This window comes from Microcaecilia unicolor, chromosome 1, assembly GCF_901765095.1.
Source record: "Microcaecilia unicolor chromosome 1, aMicUni1.1, whole genome shotgun sequence".
Classification (NCBI taxonomy): domain Eukaryota; kingdom Metazoa; phylum Chordata; class Amphibia; order Gymnophiona; family Siphonopidae; genus Microcaecilia; species Microcaecilia unicolor.
The window spans coordinates 122763070-122780037 of record NC_044031.1 but is presented as its reverse complement, the minus strand read 5'-3'; the positions used below and the strand labels follow the sequence as shown (position 1 = coordinate 122780037).

General features: G+C 43.9%; 1 protein-coding gene across 2 annotated transcripts in view; it reads left to right on the top strand.

Moving 5' to 3' along the window:
• Positions 1-227: 227 nt before the first annotated feature.
• Positions 228-16968, top strand: part of RUNDC3B (RUN domain containing 3B) — a 310546-nt gene continuing 293805 nt past the window's right edge. For both annotated transcript variants that reach the window (XM_030199755.1, XM_030199748.1), the window contains exon 1: positions 228-450. In XM_030199755.1, coding sequence (XP_030055615.1) covers positions 356-450 — 95 coding nt within the window. In that variant the 5' untranslated portion in view covers positions 228-355. The remainder of the gene's footprint in view (positions 451-16968) is intronic.

Here is a 16968-nt window from a genome sequence, read left to right as displayed (position 1 = left end):
GGCAATACTGGCTGCAGAACCGGGAATAGCAGTATGTTGTGACAGGCTGCAGGGACAGAGCTGCTGCACGCGCCGGAGCTTGCCAATGTTTCCTGTCACGCTGCTCTGCGAGCATGTGAAAGGCAGCGCGCCGCGTGCAATAGCTAGAGCCTCGCGCCGCCGTCACTTTGGACGCTCGTACCGCGTGTGAGAGGCGTCCCGCAGTGGTTGAAGCCCGTGCTCGCCTCCCTTGGGCGTTCCAAGAGCCCGCCTGGGAGCCCTCCCGCCGCGCGCTGTATGGCAACGAAGAGCGGGGAACTGGGCTCCCTGGGCAATTGGGCGATCGGAGCTGGGAAACAAAGGAGACAGCCAGGAGATGGCTTCCCTGAGTCTGGGGCTGAACCTGTCCCGCAAGAAGACCGTTTGCAGGAGCGCAGCGGTGGAAAGGAAAAACCTGATCACGGTCTGCAGGTAAAAAAGCGCAGCGGTGGGGACTCGCCCTCTTTCCGAGGCCGGCTTCTTCTTTCGGATCAGATTGAAAACCAAAATAAAAGGGCTAAATAGCCCTGCTCCAGGGTATAATACTGCATTAGGAGGATCCAGAGCTGCTATGTGGTGCCCTCATGTAAGGCGTTAAGCGGTAACATGTCATGTGCTCTTGGCTGTCAGTGTATTCTGCATTGGTTTGCATCAATGTAAGGGACTGGAAGCTTTCTAAAGCTCTGGGTTATTGGAAAGATTATCAATTGGAGTAAAGTAGGAAGAAGTGCTTGCAAGTCGTAGGCAATAGTGTTGCTTAGCCTGCCTAGTATTCTTCGCTGCAAAATGCAACTAAAAAATATTTGGAGAAAAGTGGTACAATTTCCAACTACAAATAACTGTTTTCTCTCTTAGATTAAAACGGTATTTATGAATAGCTCAAACTAAATAAATATGAATGAACCCCTAGAGCAACTCATTTTTAGCTGTTTCCAAAAAAATATTATTTTTGCTAAGAGGTTAGTGGAAATGTAGTGTGTGTTTATCACACTGATATTCAGAGGATCTGAAATTGTGAGGGATGCTGGTTTGGGGCTTGTGTGTGTGTGTGTGTGGTGGTGGTGGTGGGAGGGTCGTCTTATCTCTTCCAAACCACACCTGGTGAAAAGCTGCCTTATATCGTCTGGATCTATACATTAGTGCACTCAGAACATAAATTGTGCATGTTGAAAGGGTGGCAGACGTGCCACTTGTAGTTAATATTTAAGTATAATTGCATGCTATGTGTGTGAAGAATACTAGCTTATGAAGCAATGTAATGACTGCTTTAGATGAGAAAGTAATTTGTTTTAAGTCATACCTAAACTATATGATTAAGTCCTGGCATAGCTTAGTAGACTGAAAATCAAAATTTTTTTTCTGTTTAGTATTTTGATATAGTGTGTATATCTAGGAAACTCAGCCCCCCCCCCCCCCCCGCACTCTTTTTCAAAAGTGAACAAGATGGTTGGTTAATGGACTGGGCTGGCCACTATATTATCCATCCTGCACTTGATTTCCATAAAGTCCAAAATTGCATTAGTATATATACGTGTTTCCATTTTATAGATTTTGCTCTTACCAGAAAAGAAGGGCAAAGAGGACTATGATAAGTGCACAGCATATAGACTGACAGAATGTTAAACATAAGAATAGCCATACTGGGTCAGTCCAATGGTCTGTGCAGCCCAGTATTTTGTTTCCAACAGTGACCAATCCAGGTCATAAGCAGGGCCGCCGAGAGACTGGGCCGGGCCCGGGACAAGGCCGCCCCTGGGCCCCCCCCCCACCCCCACTGCCGGGCCCTTGCACTATATGTAGATCCTTCAAGAGGTAGTGTGTCATGATTTAGGCTCTACACCTTTTCTGATGTTTTGGTGCCACCTCAGTAAAGCCAAAACACAATCTCTCCACTGCAAAACACTATACACAAACTTGTGCAAAAACCCACTCATAACCTTACCAAACCATAACAGCATAACAGCACTAATTCCAAGGACAGGACGAACTACAACCTTATGCGTGGAAAGGCAGCACTATAATTACACCGGGCTCTAAAACACCAGTACACAACCTAATAAAAAACAAAACAAAAAGGGCTGCAAATACTACACACTAGCAGAATACTGTACCTTGATCACACATGAAAAACACATGGCAACAGATATGACATAAGGAACTAGAAATAAAAAAATATGAAGGCAAAATACTGAACTAGAAAGTTACCTCAAGAAGTCAGACTCAGCATGCAGCAATACTAGAAAAATTGAAACTTGCATAAAAAATATCACAGATACACATTTCCAAAAGCTGACATATTCCAATTAATAAATTCTGCATAAAATACTTTTTTCTACCTTTGTTGTCTGATCATAGTTTTTCTATTCGCTTTGGTCCCAACTTCTGTTTTATGCAGTGTCTTCTTTCCATTTGATATTTTTTCTCTCACCATCCTCCTGTGTCCTTATGCGTCCTGTCTATCATCTGTAGCCCTGGCCCTATCCTTCCTCAAGTTTCGGCATCTGTCCTGAAAGCAGTGGCGTAGCTACGTGGGGCCTGAGGGGGCCGGGGCCCCCGCAGATTCACCCCAGGACCCCCCTCCCGGCGAACCCGCCCCCGCCACCGCCTACCTTTACTTGTGCTGGCGAGGGATCCCACTCCCCGCCAGCCGACGTCTTCTCAGTCCTTCCTGCACTTCAATTTGTTTGCTGACGTCCTGCACGTAATTATACGTGCAGGACGTCAGACTCAGAGAACAGTTCTGTTCTCTGAGTCTGACGTCTTGCACGTACAACGTGCAGGATGTCAGCAAACAAATTGAAGAGCGGGAAGCGACTAAGAAGAAGACGTCGGCTGGCGGGGAGTGGGATCCCCCGCCAGCAAAAGTAAAGGTAGGCTGCAGCGGCGGCGGGTTCGCGGCGGGAGGGGGGGCGGCAATGTCGGCGGTGGGGGGGCGGCGCCGGGGGGAGGGCTAAAATGTGCCCCCTCCCCCCGGGCTCGGACCCCTCTCCCACGGAAGGCTGGCTACGCCCCTGCCTGAAAGTGTTCCGATCCAGCCCTTAAATTGAGCATTTCTCCTCACTCTCCTCCCCTCCATCCATGTGCATGTATTTCCTGTCTTCCCTTCCCTCCATCCATATCCAGCATTTCTCCTCTCTTCCTTTTCCCTCCATCCGTGTGCATCTCCTTCCTTTGTCTTTCCTTCCCTTCATCCTTGTCCATCATTTCTTCTCTCTTCCCTGCCCTCCACTCCATCCATCCATGTTCAGCTTTTCTTCTCTCTTCCCTTCCCTCCATCCATGTGCATCTCCTTCCTGACTTCCCTCCCCTCCATCTATCCATGTCCAGCAACTCCTCATTCTCTCCTGGCCTCTCCTCCATCCAACCATATCCAGTAAATTTCCTCTCTCCCCTGCCCCCTCCAATCATCCATCCATGTTCAGCAGTTCTTCTCTCCCCTCTGCCCTGCCCAGCAATCTCTTCTCTCTCCCCCCTGCCCTTTTGTCCAGCAATCTCTTCTCTCTCCCCCTGCCCTCTTGTCCAGCGATCTCTTCTCTCTCCCCAATGCTCTCTTGTCCCGCGATCTCTTCTCTCTCCCCAATGCCCTCTTGTCCAGCGATCTCTTCTCTCTCCCCAATGCCCTCTTGTCCAGCAATCTCTTCTCTCTCCCCCCTGCCCTCTTGTCCAGCAATCTCTTCTCTCTCCCCCCTGCCCTCTTGTCCAGCAATCTCTTTTCTATTTTCTCTCCCCCTGCCCGCTTGTCCAGCAATCTCTTCTCTCTCCCCCTGCCCTCTTGTCCAGCAATCTCTTCTCTCTCCCCCCTGCCCTGCCCTCTTGTCCAGCAATCTCTTCTTTCTCCCCCATTCTGAGATCCAAGGCCTGCCCCCCCTCCGAGATCCAAGGCCTCCCCCCTCCCTCCAAGATCCAAGGCCCTTCTACTACTGCTTATCATTTCTATAGCGCTACTAAACTCCCTCCCTCCCTCCCAGATCCAAGGCCCCCCTCTCCTTCCGTCCATCCGACTGAATTCCAAGGCCCCCCTCCGTCCCTCCCTCCGAATTGCAAAAGCGATCTTGTTCTTACTTCGTTGGGGGTTGGCGAGAGCAGCATGCAGAAGAGAACGCAGTGAAAAGCGTGCAGGCTCCCGCTTCAGCCTTCCCTCGTTGTCTGTGGTCCCGCCCTCAAAGGCGGGACCAGAGCTGAGAGACAGACAACGAGGGAAGGCTGAAGCGGGAGCCTGCACACTTTTCACTGCGTCTGCGTGCTGCTCTCGCCGTAACCCCCGACGAAGTAAGAACAAGATCGCTTTTGCAATTCGGAGGGAGGGACGGAGGGCGGGCCCTGGGAGTCGGAGGGAGGGAGGGACCTAGGAGTCGGACGGAGGGGCGACCACCCACGGACTCGGCGCCGGGCCCCCCTGGAGGCCCGGGCCCGGGGACTTTTGTCCCCCCTGTCCCCCCCTCTCGGCGGCCCTGGTCATAAGTACCTGGCAGAAGCCCAAATTAGTAGCAACATTCCATGCTACCGATCCCAGGGCAAGCAGTGACTTCCTCATGTCTATCTCAAGAGCAGGCTATGGACTTTTCCTCCAGGAAGTTGCCCAACCCTTTTTTAAAACCCAGATACCCTAACCGCTGTTACCACATCCTCCGGCAACGAATGCCAGAGCTTAACTAATCTTTGTGTGAAAAAATATGTCAAGGGTGATGATGCAGAGGAACTGAATATGTCGGTGAACCTGGAAGACATACTGAGCCAGATCAAGAAATTAAAGAATAGTAAATCACCTGGACTGCATGGTATACACCCCAAGGTACAGAAAGAACTCAAACGTGAAATTGCTGATCTGCTGTTGGTGTTAAAACACATGCAGACTGGAAGATCTTAGGAAATTGGAAGACTGGGCACCCAAATGGCAGATGAAATTTAATATGGATAAATGCAAAGTGAGATGACACAAAACTATTCAAAGTTGTTAAAACACATAACGGATTGGAAGACTGGGCATCCAAATGGTGGATGAAGTTTAACGTGGATAAATTCAAAGTGATACACATTGAGAAGAATAATTTGAATCGTAGTTACCTGTTGCTAGGTCCATGTTGGGAGTCAGCACCCAAGTAAAAGATCTAGGTGCATGGGTGTTTAATTTGGGGCGGGGCATATTAGCATATTCATTTGCATATATATATATATATATATATATATATATATATATATATATATACACATACATACATACACACACACATACACAAATGAATATGCTAATATGGAGGAAGGAAGGAAGAACTGGCTTTTTTGTGAATAACCTGCAATCCATTGGATTCCAAAAACTTTACTATTCTCTGTTTTAAAAGGGTTTCCATTAATTACTTCCCACAGAAGTCAGACTTACCAGTATGTAGTTCCCAACCTCTTCCTTCTTTCTGCTTTTGTGGAGAGGGACCACATCTGCCCTTCTCCAGTCCTCCGGGACCACTCCTGACTCTAGAGAAGCATTGAAAAGGTTAGCTAGCGGAGCCACCAGGACTTCCTTAAGTTCCTTCAGTACCCTCAGATGTATGCCCTTCCGGCTGTTCTCTTTGTCCACATTTAATTTAGCCAGCAACTCACGACGAACACAGTCCTCTGGATTGTTCAGGGACTACCAAACCCCCATTCCTATATGTGTTTGTCTTCTGTGGTCCTGCTTCTGGCACTTCAGATGTAAACACAGAACAGAAATATTTGTTAAGGGAAATGGGACTTGATATACCGCCTTTCTGTGGTATTTTGCAACTACATTCAAAGCGGTTTACATATCAACAGGTACTTATTTTGTAGCTGGGGCAATGGAGGGTTAAGTGACTTGCCCACAGTCACAAGGAGCTGCAGTGGGAATCGAACCCAGTTCCCCAGGATCAAAGTCCTCTGCACTAACCACTAGGCTACTCCTCCACTCCCTGCCTTATTTCTGTCAGCTTCTATATATTCCTCCCCTTCCTTTAAGTCTCACAGTGTCACTTTTGCAATTCCTCCTATCACAAACACATTTAAAAAATACCTTGTTCCCCCTCCATTTTATCATATTAGCTATTGCTTTCCTGACTGCTTTACCAGCTTCGCTTAGCTTTTTCAGATATTATCACTTAAATTCCTTTTTCTGCAATCTCTTGTTTATAAAGGCTAATCTCTTTTTTTCATTTTCAACTACTATGTTTGAGAACCAAAGCGGCCTTCTTTTCCTCTTACTTTTATTTCCTTGCAAAACGGTTTGTTGCCCTTAAAATAGCTCCTTTTAGTTTTGCATACTGCTTTCCTACTTCTTCCCAACCAGACAACAATTACTTGACGTAATCCCCCATCTAAACAAAATTAGTGTTTTTGAAGTCTAGAACTGTCACTTTTGAACGAACCCTTTCCACATCTATATTTTGAATGTTTTCAATTAAATCTAACCATTTCTTCTGTCTCTGAAAGAGGGCAAAGGGAATGGGACTTGATATACTGATATTGTGTGGTTTTTGCAACTACATTCAAGGCGGTTTACATAGTATATACAGGTACTTATTTGTACCTGGTCAATAGAGGCTTAAGTGACTTGCCCAGAGTCACAAGGAGCTACAGTGGGAATCAAACCCAGTTCCCCAGGATCAAAGTCCACTGCCCTAACCACTAGGCTAGTCCTCCACTCCAGAGACCTGTATATCACACTAGTGTAAATACATTTTCCATTCTGTCTTTCCAGACTAACCCACAGTGCCTCTTCTTACCCTGTAGGTCCTGTAATTGTGTGGCTTTGATATTATTTTTATCATATAATCAGGGGCGTAGCCAGCCTTCCATGGGGGAGGGGTCCAGAGCCCGGGGGAGGGGGCACATTTTAGCCCTCCCCCGGCGGCGCCCCCCCCCCCGCCGACATTGCCGCCCCCCCCCCCCGCCGCGAACCCGCCGCCGCTGCAGCCTACCTTTACTTTTGCTGGCGGGGGATCCCACTCCCCGCCAGCCGACATCTTCTTCTCAGTCGTTTCCTGCTCTTCAATTTGTTTGCTGATGTCCTGCATGTTGTACATGCAGGACGTCAGACTCAGAGAACAGAACTGTTCTCTGAGTCTGACGTCCTGCACGTACAACGTGCAGGATGTCAGCAAACAAACTGAAGAGCAGGAAGGACTGAGAAGACGTCGGCTGGCGGGGAGTGGGATCCCCCGCCAGCAAAAGTAAAGGTAGGCGGCGTCGGGGGTGGGTTTGCCGGGAGGGGGGTCCGAGGGTGAATCTGCGGGGGCCCCCTCAGGCCCCACGTAGCTACGCCACTGCATATAATGCCACTCCCCCTCCCTTTCTTCCTACCCTGTCTGTCTTTCCTGAGCTATATCCCTGTCATAGTTCTCTATGAACCATGTCTCTGTGACCTCTACTAAATCCAAATTAGTCTCTTCCATCACTGCCTCTAGATCCCAAACCTTATAAATTTAACCTGCCATTCATTTGCTTAGATTTATGAGCCTAATGCTGGAAATCAATGCTGAGCGCCTAATTGTTTTTCCCTCTCTTCCATCCTAAATCCATTTTGTTGCCAAAGTCTGATTTCTGTGTTCTAAATATAGAAGTTCTAGTGAAAATTGGGAGAATGAAGTTACCACTCAGCACTAATAAATGTGCAGAGAGGCCAATTTGGGAGCATAAATCCTTTGAATATTTGACCCTATCCCCCGTCAGGAATGGCCACTGACTGGTTAAATAGCATATCGGTGCCTAACTGCCAATATTCAGCAGGAGATAACTGATTTCTCACCTGCTGAATATTACCGGTTAACGGCTATATCACGCAGTTTATCTTGTTAGGTGCCTATATTCGGCACCTAACCAGGAGCTGTTAGATCATGAGGGAGCAAAAGGCCATAATGGAGAAATTGAATTATGTTTCAACGGTTTTTATTGATGACTTGAAGAAATACAAATCCGACTCAATACCTTAACAGTGTTATAACATTACAATTTTAAAATCATAACAAAACAGGGGAGCTACCCCACTACTTACAGTCATCACGTTTTTTCAACTTTTTTTTTCCCCCCCCTATCCCCCTCCCTCCCCCCTAGCCATGCTTTATCAACAGTGTTCACCATGGCCAATATACAAATAATAACTTTCATTGATGTGTTAGCACAGCCTTCCCTTCTCCCATATCCACATTCCAAAATAATATGTTCAAAACTCATATGTTCCCCCATCTCACACCAATCTCCACCACTTTTTAAACGTTATGAGGAGCATGTTATTACCAAAAAGTGTTGTGATATAGTGAAACAACTACAAAGATCCCTTCCTCCCCCCTCCCTCTACTTCCCACCCCTTGTTGAGAGATTTCCAGATTTTAACTTATTACCATGAAGGATGATCCAATTTCAAGATACATCTAAAGTGAGTTCACCATTAAACTGCGTCCTTTAGGAGACAGAGTATTAATATATGGTCCCCAAACATCCAAAAACCGCTTCAACCTCCCAGGGGAGCTCCCCACCCCTCTTCTCTCAAACAATACAAATTCGTGTAACTTGTTGCGCCAGTGCCAGAAGTCCGGGGGGGTCTCCGCCATCCACTGACTCATTATTAGTCTTTTACCAATCAAAAAGGCCTTCCGAACCATTTGACGGGCTGACCCCCTCTGCAACAGAAAAGCTTCATATTTATCTAACAAGATTCCCATCGGAGAGCACATGATTCTCAAGTCCAAAAGATCCGCCAGGTATTGGGCAATAGAATCCCAAAAGTGTCTCACTTTATAGCAGCTCCATAAATAGTGAAAGAAAGATCCCGGGGCCCTCCCACACTTCCCACATAGAGGTGTAGAAACTCCTCCCATCTTGAATACCTGAGCCTTCGTTAGATAGGCCCTATGAAGAATGCGATATTGGCATTCTCTAAGTCCTGCATTCCCCGTTAAGCTCCGTATCCTGGCCGTCAAAACATTGAAATCTAAAGAAAGATGTGGTCTTTCCAAGTCTCCTGCCCATCTCTGACGAATGTTCTCCCGATCCCTGGGCGCCAAAAGTGTCCCCAAAACCTTATGTAACCCAGAAATAGATAGTCGTTCACTTTGTACCGAATGGAAAAACTGTCTCAATAAGCGACAGTGTCCAGCGCTCAAGGCTTCCATCTCCAATGAATCCACATAGTGTTTTAACTGGGCATAGGCAAAAGTACCGCCCATATCATATCCCAGCCCCAGTGCTCCTAGGTTTAACATGCGGCCTTGTCGATTTAATACATGCTCCAACCGATTTATCCCATGTCTCGACCAGGTCCGAAAAACCGCGTTCTCCAAGCCCGGCCGAAACAACAGATTACCCTGAATAGGGAGCAGATCTGATACTGGAGAAATTGAATTAATTCTTTGCTTCTGTCTTTATGGAAGCAGATGTAAGAGATCTACCTGTACCAGAAATGGTTTTCAAGGGTGATAATGAGGAAAAACTGAAAGAAATCCCAGTGAATCCGGAAGATGTACTGAGCCAAATTGACAAATTAAAGAGTAGTAAATCACCTGGACTAGATGGCATGCATCCAAGGGTACTGAAAGAATTCACACTTGAACTTGCTGATCTGTGGTTGGTAACCTACAACCTGTCATTAGTTGTCTGTAGCACTTGAAGATTGGAGGGTGGCCACTGTGACGCAGATTTTAAAAAGGGTTCCATGGGTGATTCAGGAAATTACAGACCGGTAAGCTTGACGTCAGTGCTGGGTAAAATAGTGGAAACTATTATAAAGAATAAAATTTCAGAACACATTAATAAACATGGTTTGATGGGACAGGGTCAGTATGGTTTCAGCTAAGGGAAGTCTTGCCTCACCAATTTGCTTCATTTTTTTTGAAGTTGTGAATAAACATGTAGATAAAGGTGAGTTGGTTGATGTGTATCTAAATTTTCAGAACGCTTTTAACATAGCTTTTAACATAGTTATGAGAGATTCCTGAGAAAATTAGAGTCATGGGATAGGAGGCAGTGTTCTGGTGTGGATTGGGAATTAGTTATTGGACAGAAAACAGAGGGTAGGGTTAAATGGCTATTTCTCTCAATGGAGGAGGGTGAATAGTGGAGTGCTGCAGGGATCTAGACTGGGACCAGTGCTATTTAACATAATATAAATGATTTGGAAATCGGAACGAGTGAGGTGATTACATTTGCAAATGATACAAAACTATTCAAGGTTGTAAAAGCACGTGTGGACTAAAAAATTGCATGAAGACTTTGGAAGACTGGCATCCAAATGGAAGATGAAATTTAATGTGGATGAATGCAAAGTGATGCACATTGGGAAGAATAATCTGACTCATAGTTACCTGATATCCACCTTGGGGGGGGGGGGGGGGGGGGGTCAGGGACCAAGAAAAAGATCTGGGTGTCATGATAGACAATATGCTGAAATCTTCTGTGGCGGCGGCAGCAGTCAAAAAAAAGCAAACAGGAAGCTAGGAATTATTAGGAAAGGGATGATAAATAAGACTGAGAATACTATAATGCCTGTGTATTGCTCCGTGGTGTGACCTTACCTTGAGTATTGTATTTAGTTCTGGTCACCGTATTTAAAAAAAGATATAGCAGAATTAAAAAGTGTTCAAAGAAGCGCGAGCAAAGTAAGTGTTCCCGAGGCAAAGACTGCACATAATGCTTAAGCTGTAGGTAGGCCAAATCATCTAAATCAGGCAGATGATACTTCATTTGCAGATCTGAAAATGGCTTCAATCTACTGTCCTCTGTAAGAACTTGGTATAAGTACTTGATGCCTTTAGACTACCAGGCTCAGAAACATTTTTACATAGTAACATAGTAAATGACAGCAGAAAAAGACCTGCATGGTCCATCCAGTCTGCCCTACAAGATAAACTCATATGTGCTACTTTTTGTGTATACCTTACCTTGATTTGTACCTGTCCTTTTCAGGGCACAGACCGTGTAAGTCTGCCCAGCACTATCCCCGCCTCCCAACCACCAGCCCCGCCTCCCACCACCGGCTCTGGCACAGACCGTATAAGTCTGCCCAGCACTATCCCGCCTCTGGCTCTGCCACCCAATCTCGGCTAAGCTCCTTAGGATCCATTCCTTCTGAACAGGATTCCTTTATGTTTATCCCACGCGTGCTTGAATTCTGTTATCGTTTTCATTTCCACCACCTCCCGCGGGAGGGCATTCCAAGCATCCACTACTCTCCGTGAAAAAATACTTCCTGACATTTTTCTTGAGTCTGTCCCCCTTCAATCTCATTTCATGTCCTCTCGTTCTACCGCCTTCGCACCTCCGGAAAAGGTTCGTTTGCGGATTAATACTTCTCAAATAATTGATCGTCTGTATCATATCACCCCTGTTTCTCCTTTCTTCCAGAGTATATATGTTCAGGTCATCAAGTCTCTGCTCATACGTCTTGTAACGCAAATCCCTTACCATTCTCGTAGCTTTTCTTTGCACCGCTTCAATTCTTTTTACATCCTTCGCAAGGTACGGCCTCCAAAACTGAACAGTATACTCTAGGTGGGGCCTCACCAACGACTTATACAGGGGCATCAACACCTCCTTTCTTCTGCTGGTCACACCTCTCTCTATACAGCCTAACAACCTTCTAGCTACGGCCACCAAGCCTTGTTACACTGTTTCGTCGCCTTCAGGTCCTCAGATACTATCACCCCAAGATCCTTATCCTCCAGGAGGAAAATCAGGATTACAATATATCACCAGAAATGGTATAACAGCCGCAGAAAAGAGATGTTGACGGCAAACCCACCTCCAAATAGCATGCAGAGGGTGATAAAAAAAGGCCAAAGTATTTAAAAGTGCTAGGTGGCACTGTCCTAGTGGTATGCTGTAAACAGCTGAAATGAACAAAGGGTACAAGTGAAGAAAAGTAGTTTGTTATCCTATACCAATCATTAATGTGCTGCATACCACAGGCCACGGAGAAATTTTGCGTGTTCAACAAACCTAATCCCCCCCCCCCCCCCCCTCAATGCACTCTTGAGGTCTGTATGTATGCCATTGACAAACTAGCCCGCTTGCCATTCCACAGGTACAGTTGAAGCATACGATGAAGCTGGCACTCATCCTGGGTCGTGAGGTATAGTGGCAGCATTTGAAAAACATAATATGAAGCAGGGAGCAAGCATCATTTTAAAGAGACTAATTTGCCCCATGAGGGATAAAGGATATGCTTTCCATAGGTGCAATTTACATTTAATATTCTAAAGCAAGGGTGTTACATTGACAGCTTACAATAAGTTAAGATTTGAAGGAATCACCACACTCAAATATCGAAGGTCCATCCATCCCACACCTCTCTTGACAAAGATAGTGCCTGTGACTTAGATAAATTAAGGCAGATCCTGCCAAAGCCCCATAACAATCCACCAAGCTAAGCAGATCATGTAAAGAATCTGGCAAATTAGTAAGGATTAGCATGACATCAACAATAACCAAGATCTTAATTGATAAGTGCCCCACAGAGACCCCCAAAACAGCCTGGGAAGCCTTCACCACATACAGCAATGGTTCCAGAGATAAAATAAAAAGAAGAGGGGAGAAGGGACACCCCTGGCGCGTGCCACAGTAGATAGGAAAAGATGTGATTCTGATACCATTAACGAGGAGTGAAGCACGGGGGCCCCGAGTAAAGAGCCTGCAACCTCTGAATACCTATGTGTGAGAGAGATCCTGGAACAGAAAAGGCCAGTGCACCTTATCAAAGGCCTTCTCTGCATCCAGGCTCACCAGCATAGCCTTCTCCCTTCGTAAGTGACAACTGGACATTGCCAAGAGCAACTTCCGGACATTAAACTCCGACTGCTGCCCTTTCACAAACCTTGCCAACAGATCTATGCATCTTCCCTATATATACTGGTGCAGCCAGTTAGAAGATTGGTGCTACTCTGACTTCAGCAAATGGAGAGGTTTGGTGCAAAGTGAATGGGCTGTGTCAGCATTAGCGCACGGCAGCCGCTAGCATGGTTTAGTAAACAGGGGGGCTAGGTTGCTGCTGTTTAATATTTTTCTTCTGCCATTGTGTACTCTTCTTACAGGGTTGGGAATTCATTATCATATTTATACAGGTGATATCCCATTTTTCTTTAAAATTGAAGATGCAGTGAAAAAGAGTATTCAGCTGTTATGTTTTATTTGAAGATGATTAGACAATGGAGGAGAGCAAGTGATCTCAGCCTGAATATGGCAAAAATGCAAGTTATTGTTGTATTTGGCTCTGGATCAGCTGATGTTCCAGATTCTTTTCCAGTACTATCGAGATTGCATTCAATAAGAAAATTTGATCATTAAGTGTTTTGATTGATTCATCATTGAATATGAAATCACAAGTAGGTAAGGTGATTAATACTGTATTTTTTTGAAATGAAGGCTTGTTAGGAGACTGAAGGATTACTTGTCCTTTTGAAAATTTTCATTTGGTGATTCAAAGCATAGTAGTGCCTCACTTTGATTACTGTAATACTCTGTTCTTAAGTTTGCCAAAATATGTTCTACAGTCTTTACAGATTGAACAAAATGGGGCAGCCCATGTGCTTTTGCGAATGAGTAGTTTTGAACATATTACTTCTGCTCTTGTTTCTTTACACTGGCTGCCCATGATGTAAAGAGTGCAATATAAGATTCTATGGATGGTTTTTAAAATGATAACTAATAAAATCTCTACAGTGATTTCAGCAATTTTCATTTACATCAGCCTTCTCTGTCTTTGAGTTCAGCATCCTCAAACATGTTTGATGTTCCTTCTTTTAAGACTGTCTTTTTGGTTCAGTATAGGAACTCAGTTTTCTATATTGAGGGACCAAGACTGTGGAATTCTTACCTACTGAGCTTCGAGCCTTAAGAAATATGGATGAATTTTAAAACTGTCTTGTTTCAGCGAGCTTTTGACATTTCTCCTTAAAAACAAGTTTTAGATTGACCTGTTTACCGTGAGATCTTTGCTGTTTAAGAAGATAATATGTTTATGTTGTGTGTTTTATGAAATGTGTTTTACTATTATGAATGTGGATTGTTCCCCGCTCAGGATTGTAGATATGTGGGGTATAAATCTTATAAATAAATACTGTGTGGCATTGTATAACTGGCCAATATGTTTTAATCACATTCTTAATATTTAGTGCAACTGTAGAATAGGGCATAATACAAGCAATAGCTTGAGATATAACTTGATTGTTAGGAAGAAGCAAACATTGTCTATGAGCATACAAAGCTCTTTTGTATGTTTTTTTTTGTACTACTGGAACAAGATACCCTCGTGCTACAAATCTTTGACTCATAATTAATGCTTGAGTTTTAAATTCACATTGTGAATTACACAGCCTTCTCAATTGTAAGAACTGACCCACTGGAATATTTTGCCATAGATGATAACTACGAAAGTGCTATAAAGAATTCCTGTCAGTACTTTTTCTATAGGTGTTATGAATTTATTATCCACAACTGTGATGTTAATATCCAAAAAATTAACAGTGGTAGAATGCCATTCAGCTGTAAATCTAATATTGTCATCCAGAGAATTGACCCAAACCAAAAACTGTTGTAAAAAGTTTTATATCTCCTAACCAAACAAACAAAAAAAAAATCATATAAAGCGTTTCCATAGAATTATGTGTACAAAACAATATAAAGGATAGATGAGATTCCTCAAATTAGCCATATGTAAATGGGCAATAGAGAGGGCAACCGTTGCTCCTATTGCTGTTCCTTTCACTTTCAAATAAAACTCATCTAGAAATTGAAAGTAATTTCTCAAACAGGGCCTTAGCACTCTCCTCTCTTGTGAACCAAACATTACATATATTGACGCTTGATGATAAGCTATCCGAGAAGAAGAATGGAATTTATTATGGCCGTAGCATTCTACAACTTACATTTGCAAATATATTCATAATAGCGAGTAATTGCATACATGAATGCAGTTTACAGTAAGAAGCCATTAAATACCTGACTTGCCCTTCTATCTAGAGCATTTTATTGCAAGGTGTCTAGCCTTTTGAGTCACACAGCTCCCTATACTTCTGGCTGTACTCATGAAGCCGATTCTCAGCTCTGCCTGGGGCATATATCATAGACATGCCTAGGCACTTATCTCACAGCCTTGATCGGGGGATTTCCGTCCATGCATTTCACTTTCTCAACCGTTGTCTCTCTTTCTTGAAGCCTTCAGCCTCCCCATTCCGTCAAAGTCTGAGGTAAGCACCACCGATCATCTGTTACTCTGGCACTAGCCCTCCGTTCAAGAGGGGGACTGCTCCTGAGCCATTGGAGCAGCATGTAAGGTGGCGGTTGCACCTTGGCACACCTAATGCTTTGAATGCCATCCCCTCTCCCTGCCCTTATGACTTCCTCCTCCATTTACCTGACTCCACTCCATGCCTCTCTACACCTTACTTCCTCCCCTTCCCCGTGTATCTCTGATGTAACTGCTTTTATAACCTCAGTCCCTTCCCTTGTATGACCTTACCCCGATCCTCCCCAGATTATCCTTCCTGGCTGTGCAGGGGCTGCCACCCGTTTGTGCATTTGACTGCCTATACAGCTGCATCATTATTCTTTTCAATGCAGTAATCAATTTTTTTTCATTTGATAATTGAGTCCCTTTCCAAACTTTTGCAATCAATCCTACAGCTGAATGTTGGGAAATATTAGTGTACAGCGCTGTAACGTCCATTGTAACTAACCACATATCACCTTGATATTGCAAATCTCTACTTTCCAGCTGATTTTATAAGATCTATTGAATTTTTATGTAGGACCTAATTTGGAGGACCAAAGGTTGTAAAAAAAACCTATCTAAATATTTGGAACGAGTTCTGATAAAAACCCTATCCCTGCTACTATGCGTTGACCTGGGGGGGCTACTAAGAGATTTATGTATCTTAGCGACAAGATACATGGGATATGGATGGGCATACTTGAACAAATTAGACCTCTTTCTCAAATATCAATTGATAGTACTATAATTCCTTTCAAAGCTTCTTTAAAAATAAGAAAAATAAGTTTAGATTATTTAACAATGGATGAATGGGTTTCTGCTGTCCATATCTAAGATATTTTGGAAGTTACATTGGGTGGAAGTTACTATGACAACGACCAATTTCAGATTTTGATTGTCTTTTATTTTGAGTCAATTGGATTGCTGTAATGTCTTTTTTTTTTTTTTTTTATCTGGGTATGTCTGTGAGATTATGTGGTAGATTTCAACTGCTGCAGAATATTGCAGCAAGAGTGCTGTGCAGCTTATAGGAATGCGATCCTTACCATTTACTATATGATATTCATTGTCTGCCCTTAGATGCCTGGATTCAATTTAAGATTTGTTTTTGTTTTTAAAATTTTGCGTGACCTTTTTAAATCATTTTGCCTTCTTTGAATAGGATTTTTCATTCCAATCATTGCTTGACTTTGTATTTCCATGAAGTCAAAAGTGTTAAGTCTAAGAAGTTACAGACGTTTACATCTGATTATCAGAGAGCATGTATTTGGATAACTCTTTCTCTTTCCTTAAGGAGCTCAACTAATTATTATTTCATCGTGACTTGAGATCTTTCTGTTTCAAAAATATTTTTCCCTGTAATTTGGTAAACTGTTTTATTAATGCTGTTGTAACATTGGAGAAATAGCTACTTAACTATTTTGTAATCCAGTTTGGACTAATTTGGTAAAGAGTGGACTATATGTCACTGTATTTGTATTAGTAAGCCTGTAAATTCTCATATTCAACCCAACAAAAACAATCCCCTCCCCACCCTTCATGTCAGAAATAAATGAATGACTGACATCATAGTCCACAGTCCTTGGTTTGCCATTGCTCTCCTCATCTCTCTCAAGCATGCCCAAAGCCAATCACATGTGCTAGCCTCTATCAGTTCTGTCTTTAAGTTGAGCTTTGCTTATTGGAAAATCAATACTTACTTCACCACCCAGGGCTGCTTTCATATTCAGTTTTAATATGAA